General features: G+C 33.2%; 2 protein-coding genes and 1 pseudogene across 2 annotated transcripts; 2 read left to right on the forward strand and 1 right to left on the reverse strand.

Moving 5' to 3' along the window:
* Nucleotides 1-410: 410 nt before the first annotated feature.
* LOC149388006 (transcription factor ABORTED MICROSPORES-like) lies at nt 411-3,990 on the forward strand (annotated as a pseudogene).
* A 1,452-nt stretch (nt 3,991-5,442) lies between these two features.
* Nucleotides 5,443-7,720, reverse strand: LOC149388007 (blue copper protein 1a-like). Its single transcript, XM_089622319.1, has 3 exons — nt 7,703-7,720; nt 6,206-6,257; nt 5,443-5,822 (listed from the first exon to the last, which is right to left on the reverse strand). The coding sequence occupies exons 1-3, from the start codon at nt 7,718-7,720 to the stop codon at nt 5,443-5,445; spliced, it is 450 nt and encodes a 149-aa protein (XP_089478445.1).
* Nucleotides 7,721-13,049: 5,329 nt separating this feature from the next.
* On the forward strand, nt 13,050-16,664 carry LOC149388008 (transcription factor ABORTED MICROSPORES-like). The gene is made up of 8 exons (XM_089622320.1): nt 13,050-13,150; nt 13,237-13,437; nt 13,548-13,626; nt 13,710-13,778; nt 13,863-14,390; nt 15,157-15,432; nt 15,531-15,707; nt 16,497-16,664. Exons 1-8 carry the CDS (start codon nt 13,050-13,052, stop codon nt 16,662-16,664), a joined length of 1,599 nt encoding a protein of 532 aa, XP_089478446.1.
* Nucleotides 16,665-17,978: the final 1,314 nt, after the last annotated feature.

A 17,978-nucleotide genomic window follows, 5' to 3' on the forward strand; every position in this document is an offset into this window, starting at 1 on the left:
TGTTTGTTTCTCTATTTTCTGATTTTCGCTATGTACTTTTGGTTTTGAAAGTGGGGTCTACAATACATAGAGTGATTCGAAGATTTATCATTCTTGTATGTACACACAAACACACACCGTAGGCACATATATATATATTATATATACATACATACACATATATATATATGTATATACATACGCATATATATACTCATTTACATATATATATATGGAGGTCTTCCTTTGTATTTTCTGCTGCCTATATATTCTGCTTGTTATTCCAACCTGCCTATGCTTTTATTACTTGCTTCCTTCAACCAAAAGAGGTAGCAAAGTTTTTCATTACCAAAAAAAAAAAAAAATGCGTATATAATTAGGGTTAGCTAGTGGTAGATAATATTCTCATTGATTTATTTATTGCAGGTGATATGTACATGCTTATGCAAAACATGATGGAAAGTCTTAGACCTCTCGTGGGATCAAAAGGGTGGGACTTTTGTGTCCTATGGAAATTAAGTGAAGACCAAAGGTTATATATAAATCAATCAAGTAGAGAAATATATATGATTAAAATGTTATATTTGTGACATTATTGATGGCGTCTTATTGTTACAGATTTGTTGAGTGGATGAATTGTTGTTGTGGTGGGGCTGAAACCTCACAAGAAGCGAATAATAACAATAATTGTGGAGATGAAGAACTTCTTTTCCCAGTTTCGCCACTCATTCCATGCAGAGACACCATGTTTCAACACCCAAGAACCAACTCTTGTGACCTTCTTTTCCAATTGCCAACTTCCATGCCTTTGGACTCTGGGTATGTATTTACTATAAATTCATTTCACTTATTAAGTACCATTATTAGCATGCAGATAATGATTTTGTATCATAACTTGACTTTTTCTTTTTTCCTCTCCAAATGAACAGAATTTATGCACAGACGTTGATATCAAACCAGCCCAGTTGGCTAAACTCTTCTAGTGTCACAGGCTCCCATTTTCTTGAGGTTACTTCTATCTAGTAAATAATTAATTATAACGATATTTATTGTAGATAAAGGAATTTACTAACTTAATAGTAATATTGCAGGAATGTAGTGGGACCAGGGTTTTGATTCCAATGGCAGGAGGGTTGGTTGAGCTTTTCGTTAACAAGCAAGTATGTTCACAGTCAGTCACACACATTCGTGAATATGAATTACATGTTTCAAACTAATTAATACATATTTATTTTATTTCACAGATACCAGAAGACCCAAACGTGATTGATTTCGTAACGTCGCAATGCAACATATCACCGCCACTACTCGATCATCATCAAAACGACGCAACGACGGCAAGCTTCATCATCGACATGAACGATCAAATAATCCAATCGTCGAGAGCGTTCGTCATGAACGACGAGTCGGACAAAATAGTGGACCCCACAACAGAGACAGCGACAGCAGAGAAGCCACCGGTGTCGCCGGCGACGGCGTTCGAGGGGCTGAACCTGTCGCCGTACGACATCCCAGTGCAGTTCGGGGCGAGAAACGAGGCGTCGTTTTTGGAGGCGGAGGACAAGGGAGCGAAGAGAGGGCAAGAACGGTCGAACTCGATGTCGGATTGCAGCGACGAGGAAGACAACGAAGGGAATAAGCAGCACGGAAGCAGAAAGTCGTCGTCGGGGAAAGGGCCGCAGAGCAAAAACCTTGTCGCTGAAAGGAAGCGCAGAAAGAAGCTCAACGAGAGGCTCTACACTCTTAGGTCTTTAGTTCCGAATATTTCCAAGGTAATTAAACCAACTTCATCTCATTGTTTTTATCACTATTTTCACTATATATGTACTTGCCATTAACATAGAAAATAATTACTCCTAAATATTTTATAAAACTCGGATTTAGAAATTTACTTGTTTTATGACTATTTTCACTAAATGTTAAAAAAAATAGCTCGATTTTTATTTATTCGTTGTTGAGGGCTTTGAAAAAATAATCTGAAAATCATAAATCAGACCAAAATGATTGTTACTAATCTAGTCCCCCCTTTTTTTTTTAATCTTAAATTCGTTCTTAATAAACAGTCCAGTTCATATTGCTATATTGAAACTGATGTATAGGTCGGATTGCGGACTTGTTCCGAGACTTCATTTTGTCAATAATTTTTTGTTTAACTTTAGTGCATTTGAACTTAATATTTGGTGCTGAATATATCGAGTTTGAGTTAAATATATTAATTTTCAGCATGTTTTTTTTTTTCATCACAACTAATGATAATTTATTTAATTTAGATGTTTTTTAGTTAAACTATTAAAATAAAAATTATCGTGTCTTAAACGGTTAAAGCTAGAACAAACGGTCAAAATGGATTTATTGCTCCATAATTTTGTTTTCTTATTGGGGTGGTCTCAATTTATCCAAACCATTTAAAACGATCCGGTCGTCCCATTTGATACCACATAGATGTGCTCATATTTCGTAACTTAAAGAATCTTAATTGTTATTTAAACTTGGATCATCCGTACACATTGTTTATATTTTTTTTTTGTTGACGAATAGTTGGATAGGGCTTCGATTCTTCGTGACGCAATAGAGTACGTGAAGGACTTGAAAAGACAAGAAAAAGAGCTTCAAGATGAGCTCGAGGAACTTTCCGTGATCGACGGAGCAAACGGAAAAAGAAACAATCCCAAGTCTGAGATTTTGAATTTTGGGGCCGATTCCGAGTCCCCTAACATTTATTCCTTTGAAGCATCGGGTAACAATGAGATAACCGCATCGAAACAAAACCTCGACTCTGATACCACTGCGAATGACAAGGCGCCACAAATGGAGGTAGAGTTTGGTAGTAAATAAATATATAAATTCTAAAGGCAATACTCAATTATGTTTACTAAATACTTTTTTGTTTATTTAATATGATTTATATATAGCCCCAAGTTGAAGTGGCTCAAATAGATGGGAATGAGTTCTATGTGAAGGTGTTTTGTGAGCACAAGCCCGGGAGATTCGTGAGGCTATTGGAGGCTCTGAACTCTTTGGGACTAGAAGTCACTAATGCCAATGTCACCACCTTCAGAAACCTTGTGTCTAACGTTCTCAAAGTCGAGGTATGTTCCTTTGGTTAACTCTTATTTCTTGTGAAACAAGTTATTATTATTATTATTGCTTTGGTTTTTAATTTGTCAAGTTATGAGTTTTGACGTAGACATGGTAGTTTATAATTAGATATCTTGTTTTAAGCTGTGTTTGAGTTTTTGTGTGTGTGAGAGAGAGAGAGAGAGAGAGAGAGAGAGAGAGAGAGAGAGAGAGAGAGATGATTCTCTTTTATTATTAATATGACATTTGTAGTTATTTGGTAGAGGGTAAAAAGAAAAAGGGTGAAGGTTTTGGAGGTATTGTGAAATTATCGGACTCAGCATTTTTAATTCTTCCAATTTTAAAAGAAAAAATATTGTTTTGTGCAAATATACTTCTAAATAATTCATAGATCTATCATTTTTCTCTCATCTATATCAAACACAACTAAAAAATATTTAATCATTTCTTTTCTTTTTTATTCCTTTCTCCTTCTTCTGTACTATGGTTTCATTAAATAAGTAATAATACTTATTAGAAAAAAGCGAGTGACCAGATTGATATGTAACTTAGTTTGCTATTGATAGCAAAGTAATCAAATAACCTTCAAAATCTTTAAAATAGTCTTATTTTTACCTATCATCAGTGAAATCATAAAACGTGGTTATTTGCTTTTTTTTTTTTTTTTTTTGTAAAATGTAACAACTAGTTATCAATATCTTACTTATTATAATGGGATATGAAATCAATTTCATTTGTTTTTATTCTTGTTTCTTGGGTGGCAGAAGAAGGATAGTAAAATGGTAGTCCAAGCTGATAACTTGAGGGATATCTTGTTGGAGTTCACAAGGAATCCATCAAGAGGATTGTGTGACATGTCTAAACCCCCCTGAAAATGGAAATGGAAGTCTCCTTGACTATCAACAACACCTTCATCACCAACAAACCTACTGATTATTTATTTATTTATAATTTCACATCATTGATGTTTCTCTCTAATTATTCAGTACACCTTAACTAATATCTGTTGACAATCATTATTCTATTAGTTTGTTTTCGGTCTTAATTTTCTTTAATTAGTTATTGATATGTATATGCTGGTAAGACGTCATTTTAGGCTTTACTGGTGCGAAATGACTTACTAGCCTTCTTTCTGAGAAGAAATTACACATATACCTCTAACTTTCAAATATTCGATAAATATCTTATTTTTAAATTTAAGATGATATTGCCTTATTTTAAATGAAACTGTAAACGGAAAATTAAATGAAACTATAACATTGAGAAAAAAAAAAGTCATATAAAACTAGGCTTTTGATTGGTAGGGATGATAGAAAATTGAATGGATGGAGTAACAAGGAGGGAAGAGAAAGAAAAAGAAAATTGTGAATTATAAATTTTTAAAAAGTTGATTGGTATAATGTGATGAAAGATTAGAATCCATTCATTTGTTTGTTTGGTATAAACTAAAATAGAGAGGAATGGTTGATATTTTGTGTACTTAAATTACTAAATTGCTATTATTTTTGCAATAATAATTATAGTATTAAATTATATATATGTAATTGCCATTATTTTGTATTATTTACTTTCATTTTTTTGTTTCCGTCTTTCTCGATCTTTCTAAATTGAGAGAGATAGTTTTTTTGTGGGTGCCACGGAAAGCTTCAATCCTTTCATTTTGTTTTCCCTCCTCTCTACCAAACAACACAATAAATTTATTTTCATAGTAAAATCCCTTCATATTAATCAATCCTTCCACTTTCCAAATAAGAATGAGAAGTGATCTATTGTTAGCTTATGTAATTTGCACTCTCTTTCAGATGACAAATGAGACAGTTAAGGTTACGGATCTAGAGAGAGCGGCATCGGTGGGGGCATAAGGTTAATTTAAGTATAATCAATTTATCATTTTATTATCTTTAAAATTATATATGAAAAAATTATGTAGGCGATTAACAGTTTCATTAAACTACAATTTGATGTGTATATATATATATATATATGTGTGTGTGTCATGATCACACGCGTTACCGTGTCATATATAATTCAATTTCGCCATCTGATTTAAAAAAAATAATAAATTTAATATCACCATAGCATATATTTATATATATATATATATATGTCATGATCACACGCATTACCGTGTCATATATAATTCAATTTCGCCATCTGATTTAAAAAAAAATAATAATAAAAATATCACCATAGCATTCTACAGCCAATCTAGTGTGTTACAAAAAATTCTTATGGTCATAAAAGTATTTTACATCTTCTTGATAGCCATTTAACACAAACCAATGTACTGCTCTTTTTTTCCCTATCCACCAACGGATATAGCTACCAATAGTTAAAAATAGACCGACAGTTAAAAAAAATTCACTTTAAACCATTATATTTTCTTTACAGCGGTAGTGAAATTTGAGCAAACAGAAAAGCGAAAAAGGTTACAAACAAAACCCAATTTCCCAAGCCTTTGCTCAACAAGCAATCACTGGAGTTCCGGGCCACCGTAACCTGTGGTGGTGCGCCAGATGGCGAACCGTTCGGTACAATATCTTCCGTGGAATTACGAGATCGCCCCACTTCGATCCCGAACCTCATTCCTCCGAGGCAATGACTAACGATGCCGCATATGAACCAATATTTCCTCGCCTCAGTCAACTCGATTCTGTCGTTCCCGGTCGTGTGCATCGACAAAACTACCCCGCTCGAGTCGCACGATCTGTACGTGCTTTCGCCTACCTCGAACACGTTGTGTTGCCCTTCAACATACTTGAAAACTATACACACACCCCAAAAAATAAAATAAAAAACTTTGTAACACATGATTTTGCTATGTCTAAATGGATTTTCAAGTGTGAAAAAGGATTATACCTAGAACATCACCAACAGTGAAATTCTAGCTTTGTGACCAAGATAGATAATATCCCTGGCTGTCCCATTCATCTTCATCGCCAACAACAAACTCTTCAGATCTTACACACTTCACAAGCAAAGTTGTGTAGATTACTATGGTTAATGATAAGAAACTTAAGGTGTTGAGGGGATTTCTTTCTCTCATGACTTTCTTTTGATATATCTTGGAGGTTTTGTGGCGAGACCTTAATTTGATTTTGAAGTGATTGTGAAAAAAGCGATGGCTTATATATAAAAGGTACACTACTTGATTGTGGTTGATTGTTTCCTATGACTTGTTCCTGCAACTTGATGAAAGCCTGCAAAATTGTTTAGTAATAATGATAAGATTAATATACAAATAATTTAGATCAGAAAATTGCGTGTTGTACTTGTACCAAAATTGAAGAAAGAAAGAAAGAAGAACTGGGTCTCGCCCAAAAAAGAAAGAAATTGAGATCTAGTGAAAAACAATTTGATACTACCTATATTATTTTAATATTCGTTGGATCATTCTGGTCCAGTTACACACTTTTGTTCTTGTTTTTTTTTTTTTTTTTTTTTTTTTTAATTTTAGTTTTACTTTCTGTTTTGTTTTTGTTTGTTTAAAAAAAATATATATATATTGTGAATGAAGTGTAAGTTACCATTGTTTTTTTTTTTTTTGACAATTTCAAAGGCAATATGAATATAGCGTTTCTTTCTTGAAATGTTCAATAAAACTGCGCAAGTTTATCGTAAAGATTCGTTTAAATTCTTTTGAATTTGTTTTCAAATTCATATAGTACATTTGGCACATTCACTATTTTATTCTTCGTTATTCATTTAATTGAAAGATTTTTTTTTTCTTCTGATGAAGTGTAAAAATTATATATCTTTATTGTTTACAAATTACGACTCGGTTATAAATTCTACTATACATAACGTGTGTGGAAAAGAATTAGTCATTTCCAAAACGCACTTTTTATATAAGAAATTACCCACTTGAAATTGACCCGTCACAATACATAAGAAAATGAAAAGAAAAAAACGATACAAAATTAAATGATAATGATGGGACTTCCTAACATTATACATGTGGCTCAATCCCCACTGCAGCATTTCAAAAAAAAAAATGATGGGACTTCCTAACATTATACATGTGGCTCTTAATGGCATGAAGCAGAAAGCAATTATAATAGAGTTATGCTATTTGGCACAACTCACGAGTGGGAACGATCCGCTCGTGAGTTGACACGTGGCAGTTAGTGGCCACGTGTCAACTCAGGGGTGGATCGTTCCCACTCGTGAGTTATGCCAAAAATCGTTTCCCATTATAATAACCTCAATTGGGTCGGGGCATCCGTTGACTGCCTAGCCCGACCTTCTTATTAATGATTTTAAGCTGGTATGGCCCGGCTTGAAAAACAATAAGGCCGAATTAAGCTTGTTTAAGGGAATTACATGGGCTTGAGCCCTCACACCCTGAAAAAAAGTCAAGCCTATCTCAACCATTTTAGAATAGACTATAAAATATTCATTTTTAAAATAAAATATTCTTTTTTAAAATAAAATATATACTTATACATAAAAACAATTCTTCTTCTTTTATTTTTTTTGTAAGAATAATTTTTATTTATAAAACATGTTTTTAGACTTTGATTTAAGTTTATTATTGATGATATAATTTTTAAGATTAAACAAAATATATTGTAAGGATTGAAAGTGAATATTACGCTTTGAGCTTTTTTTTTAGATTTTTTAAAGTTCGGGCTCAAGCCCGTACCTCATCCCCAAAGGTCATAGTCGTAGTCCAAAGTTAGGTTTTATATCACTCTTCGGGATCAACCGCCCATAAAAGAGTATGGGCCATGCTTGAGTCTTGGCCTCCACTTGCCTTGAGAAAGAGCACGAGCCATGTTCATCCTCATGCTTGAGCTTTTTTTTTATATAAATTTTTTCAAGATCGGACTCAAGCCCGAACATCATCCCCAAGAACCATAGTCTTAGTCCCAAGTTAGGTCTTATGTCACTCATCGGGCTCAACCGCCTATAAAAGAGCACGGGCCATGCTTGAGTCTAAGCCTCCACTTGGCTTAAGAAAGAGCACGGGCCATGCTCATCCATAGGCTTGAGCTTTTTATACAAATTTTTAAAGCTCGGACTCAAGCCCGAACATCATCACCAAGAACCATAGTCTTAGTCCCAAGTTGGGCCTTATGTTACTCCTCGATCCCAACCCCCCATAAAAGAGCATGGGCCATGCTTCAATCTGGGCCTCCACTTGGCTTGAGAAAGAGTACGGGCCATGCTCATCCCCATGCCTGAGTTTTTATTGAATAAATTTTTTAAAGCTCGGACTCAAACCCGAACCTCATGCCCAAGAACCATAGTCTTAGTCCCAAGTTGGGCCTTATTATTGGGAAGTCACATGTTGGTATCAAACACAAACAATCGGTCCAATACCGATTGTTGAGAAGTCACAAGTTGGTATCAAACATGAACAATAACTCTGATACCAATTGTTGGGAAGTTACAAATTGGTATTAAACACGAAAAATTGTTCTGATACCGATTGATGGGAATATAGGTTTGGTATCGGACACGAACGATCGCTCTGATGCCATTTGATGGGTAAATTACTTCCCTGACGTTAATTACCATTCCCATGTATTGAACACGAACAATCGTTTCAGTATTTCTTATAGGGTAATCAATCTCTTAACCTTTGGAATATGGTTACTAGTGTTGAATAGAAGAAGATGCGGACAATCGCTAATATTCAACGTAAACAATAATTACTAGGATACTCAAAATTATTCAACAACATATCAAATATTTAGACAAGCGTAATCAAGATAAACCATAAGACCATTTAATTATACATACATTTCGGCTCAGTTATAGATCTTCCACGCTCCTAGCTTTGGATCTCCTTGCTTTTGGAATTCTTCTGCGGCTCCTTGCTCTTTGGGTCTTTGAATCTCCAAGATTTCGGACTCCTCGGCGACTCATTTCTCTTTGGATATTTCGGTTCATCAATTGCTCGTTTATTGATCGAAACTAGAGTCTTTTAAGATATGTAATCTCCGGAAGAACAGAGACCAAGGTGTGGGTCAACTCTTTTCTCACTTATTATTCCAGCGAGGTGTCAGAATAATTATTTCTTTCTTTGGGAAGTGGTATGTACGAATTTTCCAACTTTGGGAGAGAGAAAAAAAACATCCAGACCAAAGGGAGAGGGGTTGCTGAATTTGTAGTGTGGAATAAGGCTTAGTTGGGCGATTTTTGCACTACCCAACCCCTTATTTATAGCTTTCCAGCTTACCATAGAATATGCAATTTCCTGATTTACTTTTATCTTATTCAAATTAGTGTGAGATGATTATTTTATAAATAGAACAAATAAAATATACTATAGATAGTTTAATAAATAAAATCACTTTAGAATATATTAATCACGTAACTGGATCTAAAATCACATATGTGGAACACAAGTGAAATGTTGATCACTTGGGGGAAGCATTGTACACATTTGATATGTGTATCATTTAAGCACCGTTACGACACACTAATCAAGGTCGCTATAATGATCATAGTGAGATCTGGTCTAAATTCTGAAGTGATCACGGACTTCTAGGTTGTATTACTGAGTTCTTTGACTCATTCGGTAATGCCTACTTGTAGATGCCTAAATACGTATGTCTCGGGAATTCAAATATGATCCGAGCGGAAAATGATTCACAAATACGAATCCAGCATTCTTGAAAGAAGGTCAATGTTCACTCATCTAAGAGTTGATTCCATAACCAATTGACTACGCGCATTTTCGTAGTAAGTACATATAAAAAAAAATCTTTTGTTGGAGAAGTAACGATACTTAGGGCTCATATATATCGAGAAATGTATAAGCATAAATATATGTAACTGAACTCCTCTTATGGTATTGTTTTTATTCTGGTTGCCTTATATTAGATCTGTTGTTGTTGAATGATTTTAAGTATCCTGATAATTATTGTTTACACTAAAGATTAGCGATCGTTCGCATTTTCTTCTATTCCGCATTTCTAAACATATTGTAGGGTTAAGATATTGGTACCCAATAAGAAGTATTGAAACGATCGTATGAGAACCGTAATTAACTCCTAGTGGAAGTAATTTACCCAACAATCGGTATTGGAGCGATTGTTTGTATCTAATACCATAACTTGTACTTCACCAACAGTTGGTATTAGAGCGATTGTTTGTATTTAATATCAACGTGTTTTTCCATCAATTGGTATTAGAGCTAGAGTTAGATTCTCCCAATTTACCATTTGACTCAAGAATCATGATTTTCGATTTACAACCTTTATCAAAATATAAGAGATATGTTTGATCATTCAAAGCTAAAATTATTCAAGAACATGTTCGTAATTATCAAAATAAAGTTAGATTCATTGGTTCGATGAAATATGGACTATGTTCATAATATTCTATATGGGAATATTTTATTTACTTTGATCAGTTATAAATTAAAAAAATTTATTGGATTTGTTTTATGATTGAAAATCCTACTTTATAAGGATATCAAATAAATTTGTTCTGATTTGTTGTGAATCCTCTTTTTAAAGAACTCTTGTTTTTTTAAATAAAAGATTTTGTGTTCTGAAATAAAATATTTGAATTTTTAAAGGTTTATAAAAGATTCAAAGTCTATATTCATTGTCATAACTAAATACTCTTTCTTAGGTTATAGCCATATTTAAGGTTTTATTTTGTTTATTTCCGGATTTCTTTTTAGAGAAATTAATATTGAAAAATCGGTATTTATGGAAAGTGGGTATTTCAAGAATTTTTATGTCATCAAACTTTTTTAAGCTTAAAAGTGTTTTTCTTAATGGAAAAAGAGTTTAAGGCCCACACTTAAAAGAGTCCGTATCGAAGCGGACTCTGTTGCAGAAGCTGAACTCAAGGCTGTCCAGATGGCCTTGCTCTTGGCTAGATTCCGAAACATCAGGCGTTTGGAGATAGAGGGTGATAACAAAATCGTCATGGACAGCTTGGCGGGATCGAAAGACAGCCCTTTTTAGTCTGTTATTCCTTTGTTTAATTCAGCTTTAGAATTAGCAAAAGAGTTTGTTGATGTTAAGTTCTTGTGGTGTAGTAGGACATTAAATGGAGTTGCATAGCCTTTGTAAATGGGTTGTGAATTTTGAAGTTTTTGGGTTTTGTGAGTCAGGGGAGGTTCCGCCCCCTGTGCGGAACGCTTTGACGTTTGATCTTGTTGAATGAATTCCCCCCCCCCCCCCAGCTCTTCTTACGAATGAGCTAAGAGTTCCTGGGGGTGGTCTGTTTCAAAAAAAAAAAAAAAGTAATAGGGGATTTTTCACATAAAAAATAAAAATAAAAAAAGAACAATCATCACGTTTAAAAAGAGGTCAATTTATAATTTTGACTACAGAAAAAATAAATAACGGTATTATATATATGTAGTAGTACCATTAGACAATATCATCGTTTATGACTTATTGTTCTAAAAAAATTAATTTTGTTATATGTTGGTTAGCTAGCAAGGTTATTTGCACGTATGATAATTATTAAATCAGCGTTTGCCTTTTCACGTGCAGAAAAATCACTAACAATACGGATCCATGTATAACATATAGATGTATAAGGAATGTACACATATGTTGCAAGATTGTTGTTTAATATTTGATTATACTAAAAATAGTGCTTTGGAACAGATATAGTTTTTTTTTTTTTTTTTTTTTTCCAAAGAAAGTGTATCGTCAATTAATTAACTAGACTAATAACAGACTATACTATACCTAACTAAAAGAAGAGACTTTAATGTGTATATTGTTTCCCAAATGCGAAACAAAGCTTGAGAGAGTAGTTGGAAAATGAAACAAAATATTAAGCCAAAATGTACATTAAAAAACTTCAGCGAAAGCAAAGGTAGTTAGGGTTTTGTAGGCAATAAGTTGGGTCATGCAGATATCACCCTCTCATCATTACCAACTAAAAATATTTTTTTTTTATTTTCTTATGTATATATTTATTTCTCTCTCTTATCTTCTCGTCTCTCAAGTATACTCTCTAACAGAAAAAGTAAAAGGAGGAGAATAAAGTTTTGTTACATAAAAGGAAATTTATTCTCAAAAGGGGGAAATTTTTTCAATTTAGGATGAATAACGTAGCACCATTTCAGACTTGTTCATAAGCATAAAATCAAAGAGTTAGATTTAGGAAAAACGTGACATGCGACATATATAAAGTAGTTGGAAAAACTTAATACCAATTCGTCTATATATAGTCGGGGTTAAAGTTATAAATTTCAAGCCTTCAATATAATATATATGTTTCCTTCTGTGAACTTTTCTTACGCGGTTTTTTTTTTTTTTTTTTTTTTCCGTTTCGGGTTCAAGAGTTCGAGAGTAGTTGAGACATGAAATATATAAAATTAATCCCCAAGCGAGTGAAAAACTTAAAGGTAGTTAAAGTATAACGCCACACTTTTAGGTCATGCAATATGGTCCTGCTATCACTTTCTGATTTTAATTATTTTTTAAATGATAATTTGTATACCCTTGAATACTTAATTGACAAAGGATAGAGGGTGTTATTTATATTTAATTCGTTAATAAAATCAGTCTTTCATGCCATGCTTATAGTTCACCTACCAATATCATATGGCAATTTAAGAGGTTAATGTATATTATGATTTCTTTTTAATTTGTTTGTTTCTCTATTTTCTGATTTTCGCTATGTACTTTTGGTTTTGAAAGTGGGGTCTACAATACATAGAGTGATTCGAAGATTTATCATTCTTGTATGTACACACAAACACACACCGTAGGCACATATATATATATTATATATACATACATACACATATATATATATATGTATATACATACGCATATATATACTCATTTACATATATATATATATGGAGGTCTTCCTTTGTATTTTCTGCTGCCTATATATTCTGCTTGTTATTCCAACCTGCCTATGCTTTTATTACTTGCTTCCTTCAACCAAAAGAGGTAGCAAAGTTTTTCATTACCAAAAAAAAAAAAAAATGCGTATATAATTAGGGTTAGCTAGTGGTAGATAATATTCTCATTGATTTATTTATTGCAGGTGATATGTACATGCTTATGCAAAACATGATGGAAAGTCTTAGACCTCTCGTGGGATCAAAAGGGTGGGACTTTTGTGTCCTATGGAAATTAAGTGAAGACCAAAGGTTATATATAAATCAATCAAGTAGAGAAATATATATGATTAAAATGTTATATTTGTGACATTATTGATGGCGTCTTATTGTTACAGATTTGTTGAGTGGATGAATTGTTGTTGTGGTGGGGCTGAAACCTCACAAGAAGCGAATAATAACAATAATTGTGGAGATGAAGAACTTCTTTTCCCAGTTTCGCCACTCATTCCATGCAGAGACACCATGTTTCAACACCCAAGAACCAACTCTTGTGACCTTCTTTTCCAATTGCCAACTTCCATGCCTTTGGACTCTGGGTATGTATTTACTATAAATTCATTTCACTTATTAAGTACCATTATTAGCATGCAGATAATGATTTTGTATCATAACTTGACTTTTTCTTTTTTCCTCTCCAAATGAACAGAATTTATGCACAGACGTTGATATCAAACCAGCCCAGTTGGCTAAACTCTTCTAGTGTCACAGGCTCCCATTTTCTTGAGGTTACTTCTATCTAGTAAATAATTAATTATAACGATATTTATTGTAGATAAAGGAATTTACTAACTTAATAGTAATATTGCAGGAATGTAGTGGGACCAGGGTTTTGATTCCAATGGCAGGAGGGTTGGTTGAGCTTTTCGTTAACAAGCAAGTATGTTCACAGTCAGTCACACACATTCGTGAATATGAATTACATGTTTCAAACTAATTAATACATATTTATTTTATTTCACAGATACCAGAAGACCCAAACGTGATTGATTTCGTAACGTCGCAATGCAACATATCACCGCCACTACTCGATCATCATCAAAACGACGCAACGACGGCAAGCTTCATCATCGACATGAACGATCAAATAATCCAATCGTCGAGAGCGTTCGTCATGAACGACGAGTCGGACAAAATAGTGGACCCCACAACAGAGACAGCGACAGCAGAGAAGCCACCGGTGTCGCCGGCGACGGCGTTCGAGGGGCTGAACCTGTCGCCGTACGACATCCCAGTGCAGTTCGGGGCGAGAAACGAGGCGTCGTTTTTGGAGGCGGAGGACAAGGGAGCGAAGAGAGGGCAAGAACGGTCGAACTCGATGTCGGATTGCAGCGACGAGGAAGACAACGAAGGGAATAAGCAGCACGGAAGCAGAAAGTCGTCGTCGGGGAAAGGGCCGCAGAGCAAAAACCTTGTCGCTGAAAGGAAGCGCAGAAAGAAGCTCAACGAGAGGCTCTACACTCTTAGGTCTTTAGTTCCGAATATTTCCAAGGTAATTAAACCAACTTCATCTCATTGTTTTTATCACTATTTTCACTATATATGTACTTGCCATTAACATAGAAAATAATTACTCCTAAATATTTTATAAAACTCGGATTTAGAAATTTACTTGTTTTATGACTATTTTCACTAAATGTTAAAAAAAATAGCTCGATTTTTATTTATTCGTTGTTGAGGGCTTTGAAAAAATAATCTGAAAATCATAAATCAGACCAAAATGATTGTTACTAATCTAGTCCCCCCTTTTTTTTTTAATCTTAAATTCGTTCTTAATAAACAGTCCAGTTCATATTGCTATATTGAAACTGATGTATAGGTCGGATTGCGGACTTGTTCCGAGACTTCATTTTGTCAATAATTTTTTGTTTAACTTTAGTGCATTTGAACTTAATATTTGGTGCTGAATATATCGAGTTTGAGTTAAATATATTAATTTTCAGCATGTTTTTTTTTTTCATCACAACTAATGATAATTTATTTAATTTAGATGTTTTTTAGTTAAACTATTAAAATAAAAATTATCGTGTCTTAAACGGTTAAAGCTAGAACAAACGGTCAAAATGGATTTATTGCTCCATAATTTTGTTTTCTTATTGGGGTGGTCTCAATTTATCCAAACCATTTAAAACGATCCGGTCGTCCCATTTGATACCACATAGATGTGCTCATATTTCGTAACTTAAAGAATCTTAATTGTTATTTAAACTTGGATCATCCGTACACATTGTTTATATTTTTTTTTTGTTGACGAATAGTTGGATAGGGCTTCGATTCTTCGTGACGCAATAGAGTACGTGAAGGACTTGAAAAGACAAGAAAAAGAGCTTCAAGATGAGCTCGAGGAACTTTCCGTGATCGACGGAGCAAACGGAAAAAGAAACAATCCCAAGTCTGAGATTTTGAATTTTGGGGCCGATTCCGAGTCCCCTAACATTTATTCCTTTGAAGCATCGGGTAACAATGAGATAACCGCATCGAAACAAAACCTCGACTCTGATACCACTGCGAATGACAAGGCGCCACAAATGGAGGTAGAGTTTGGTAGTAAATAAATATATAAATTCTAAAGGCAATACTCAATTATGTTTACTAAATACTTTTTTGTTTATTTAATATGATTTATATATAGCCCCAAGTTGAAGTGGCTCAAATAGATGGGAATGAGTTCTATGTGAAGGTGTTTTGTGAGCACAAGCCCGGGAGATTCGTGAGGCTATTGGAGGCTCTGAACTCTTTGGGACTAGAAGTCACTAATGCCAATGTCACCACCTTCAGAAACCTTGTGTCTAACGTTCTCAAAGTCGAGGTATGTTCCTTTGGTTAACTCTTATTTCTTGTGAAACAAGTTATTATTATTATTATTGCTTTGGTTTTTAATTTGTCAAGTTATGAGTTTTGACGTAGACATGGTAGTTTATAATTAGATATCTTGTTTTAAGCCGTGTTTGAGTTTTTGTGTGTGAGAGAGAGAGAGAGAGAGAGAGAGAGAGAGAGAGATGATTCTCTTTTATTATTAATATGACATTTGTAGTTATTTGGTAGAGGGTAAAAAGAAAAAGGGTGAAGGTTTTGGAGGTATTGTGAAATTATCGGACTCAGCATTTTTAATTCTTCCAATTTTAAAAGAAAAAATATTGTTTTGTGCAAATATACTTCTAAATAATTCATAGATCTATCATTTTTCTCTCATCTATATCAAACACAACTAAAAAATATTTAATCATTTCTTTTCTTTTTTATTCCTTTCTCTTTCTTTTACAAGAAGCCATCCATTCACGTAACATTTTAGTGGTCATAATGACTTAACTTCTGTACTATGGTTTCATTAAATAAGTAATAATACTTATTAGAAAAAAGCGAGTGACCAGATTGATATGTAACTTAGTTTGCTATTGATAGCAAAGTAATCAAATAACCTTCAAAATCTTTAAAATAGTCTTATTTTTACCTATCATCAGTGAAATCATAAAACGTGGTTATTTGCTTTTTTTTTTTTTTTTTGTAAAATGTAACAACTAGTTATCAATATCTTACTTATTATAATGGGATATGAAATCAATTTCATTTGTTTTTATTCTTGTTTCTTGGGTGGCAGAAGAAGGATAGTAAAATGGTAGTCCAAGCTGATAACTTGAGGGATATCTTGTTGGAGTTCACAAGGAATCCATCAAGAGGATTGTGTGACATGTCTAAACCCCCTGAAAATGGAAATGGAAGTCTCCTTGACTATCAACAACACCTTCATCACCAACAAACCTACTGATTATTTATTTATTTATAATTTCACATCATTGATGTTTCTCTCTAATTATTCAGTACACCTTAACTAATATCTGTTGACAATCATTATTCTATTAGTTTGTTTTCGGTCTTAATTTTCTTTAATTAGTTATTGATATGTATATGCTGGTAAGACGTCATTTTAGGCTTTACTGGTGCGAAATGACTTACTAGCCTTCTTTCTGAGAAGAAATTACACATATACCTCTAACTTTCAAATATTCGATAAATATCTTATTTTTAAATTTAAGATGATATTGCCTTATTTTAAATGAAACTGTAAACGGAAAATTAAATGAAACTATAACATTGAGAAAAAAAAAAGTCATATAAAACTAGGCTTTTGATTGGTAGGGATGATAGAAAATTGAATGGATGGAGTAACAAGGAGGGAAGAGAAAGAAAAAGAAAATTGTGAATTATAAATTTTTAAAAAGTTGATTGGTATAATGTGATGAAAGATTAGAATCCATTCATTTGTTTGTTTGGTATAAACTAAAATAGAGAGGAATGGTTGATATTTTGTGTACTTAAATTACTAAATTGCTATTATTTTTGCAATAATAATTATAGTATTAAATTATATATATGTAATTGCCATTATTTTGTATTATTTACTTTCATTTTTTTGTTTCCGTCTTTCTCGATCTTTCTAAATTGAGAGAGATAGTTTTTTTGTGGGTGCCACGGAAAGCTAACCATGCTCAATCCTTTCATTTTGTTTTCCCTCCTCTCTACCAAACAACACAATAAATTTATTTTCATAGTAAAATCCCTTCATATTAATCAATCCTTCCACTTTCCAAATAAGAATGAGAAGTGATCTATTGTTAGCTTATGTAATTTGCACTCTCTTTCAGATGACAAATGAGACAGTTAAGGTTACGGATCTAGAGAGAGCGGCATCGGTGGGGGCATAAGGTTAATTTAAGTATAATCAATTTATCATTTTATTATCTTTAAAATTATATATGAAAAAATTATGTAGGCGATTAACAGTTTCATTAAACTACAATTTGATGTGTATATATATATATATATATATATATATATATATATGTGTGTGTCATGATCACACGCGTTACCGTGTCATATATAATTCAATTTCGCCATCTGATTTAAAAAAAATAATAAATTTAATATCACCATAGCATATATTTATATATATATATATATGTCATGATCACACGCATTACCGTGTCATATATAATTCAATTTCGCCATCTGATTTAAAAAAAAAATAATAATAAAAATATCACCATAGCATTCTACAGCCAATCTAGTGTGTTACAAAAAA

The sequence above is a fragment of the Urtica dioica genome, chromosome 8, assembly GCF_054948205.1.
Source record: "Urtica dioica subsp. dioica isolate 48M chromosome 8, U.dioica_male_clone48M_v1_H2, whole genome shotgun sequence".
NCBI lineage: Eukaryota > Viridiplantae > Streptophyta > Magnoliopsida > Rosales > Urticaceae > Urtica > Urtica dioica.

Bases quoted from the DNA above. Each gene is read 5' to 3' on its own strand.
- LOC149388008 (XM_089622320.1), top strand. From the start codon at position 13,050: ATGTACATGCTTATGCAAAACATGATGGAAAGTCTTAGACCTCTCGTG. The intron at 14,391-15,156 runs GTAATTAAACCA...GTTGACGAATAG, and splicing joins TAGTTCCGAATATTTCCAAG to TTGGATAGGGCTTCGATTCT. The intron at 15,708-16,496 runs GTATGTTCCTTT...CTTGGGTGGCAG, and splicing joins CTAACGTTCTCAAAGTCGAG to AAGAAGGATAGTAAAATGGT.
- LOC149388007 (XM_089622319.1), bottom strand. The intron at 5,823-6,205 runs GTAGTGTACCTT...GTGTGTGTATAG, and splicing joins AAACAATCAACCACAATCAA to TTTTCAAGTATGTTGAAGGG.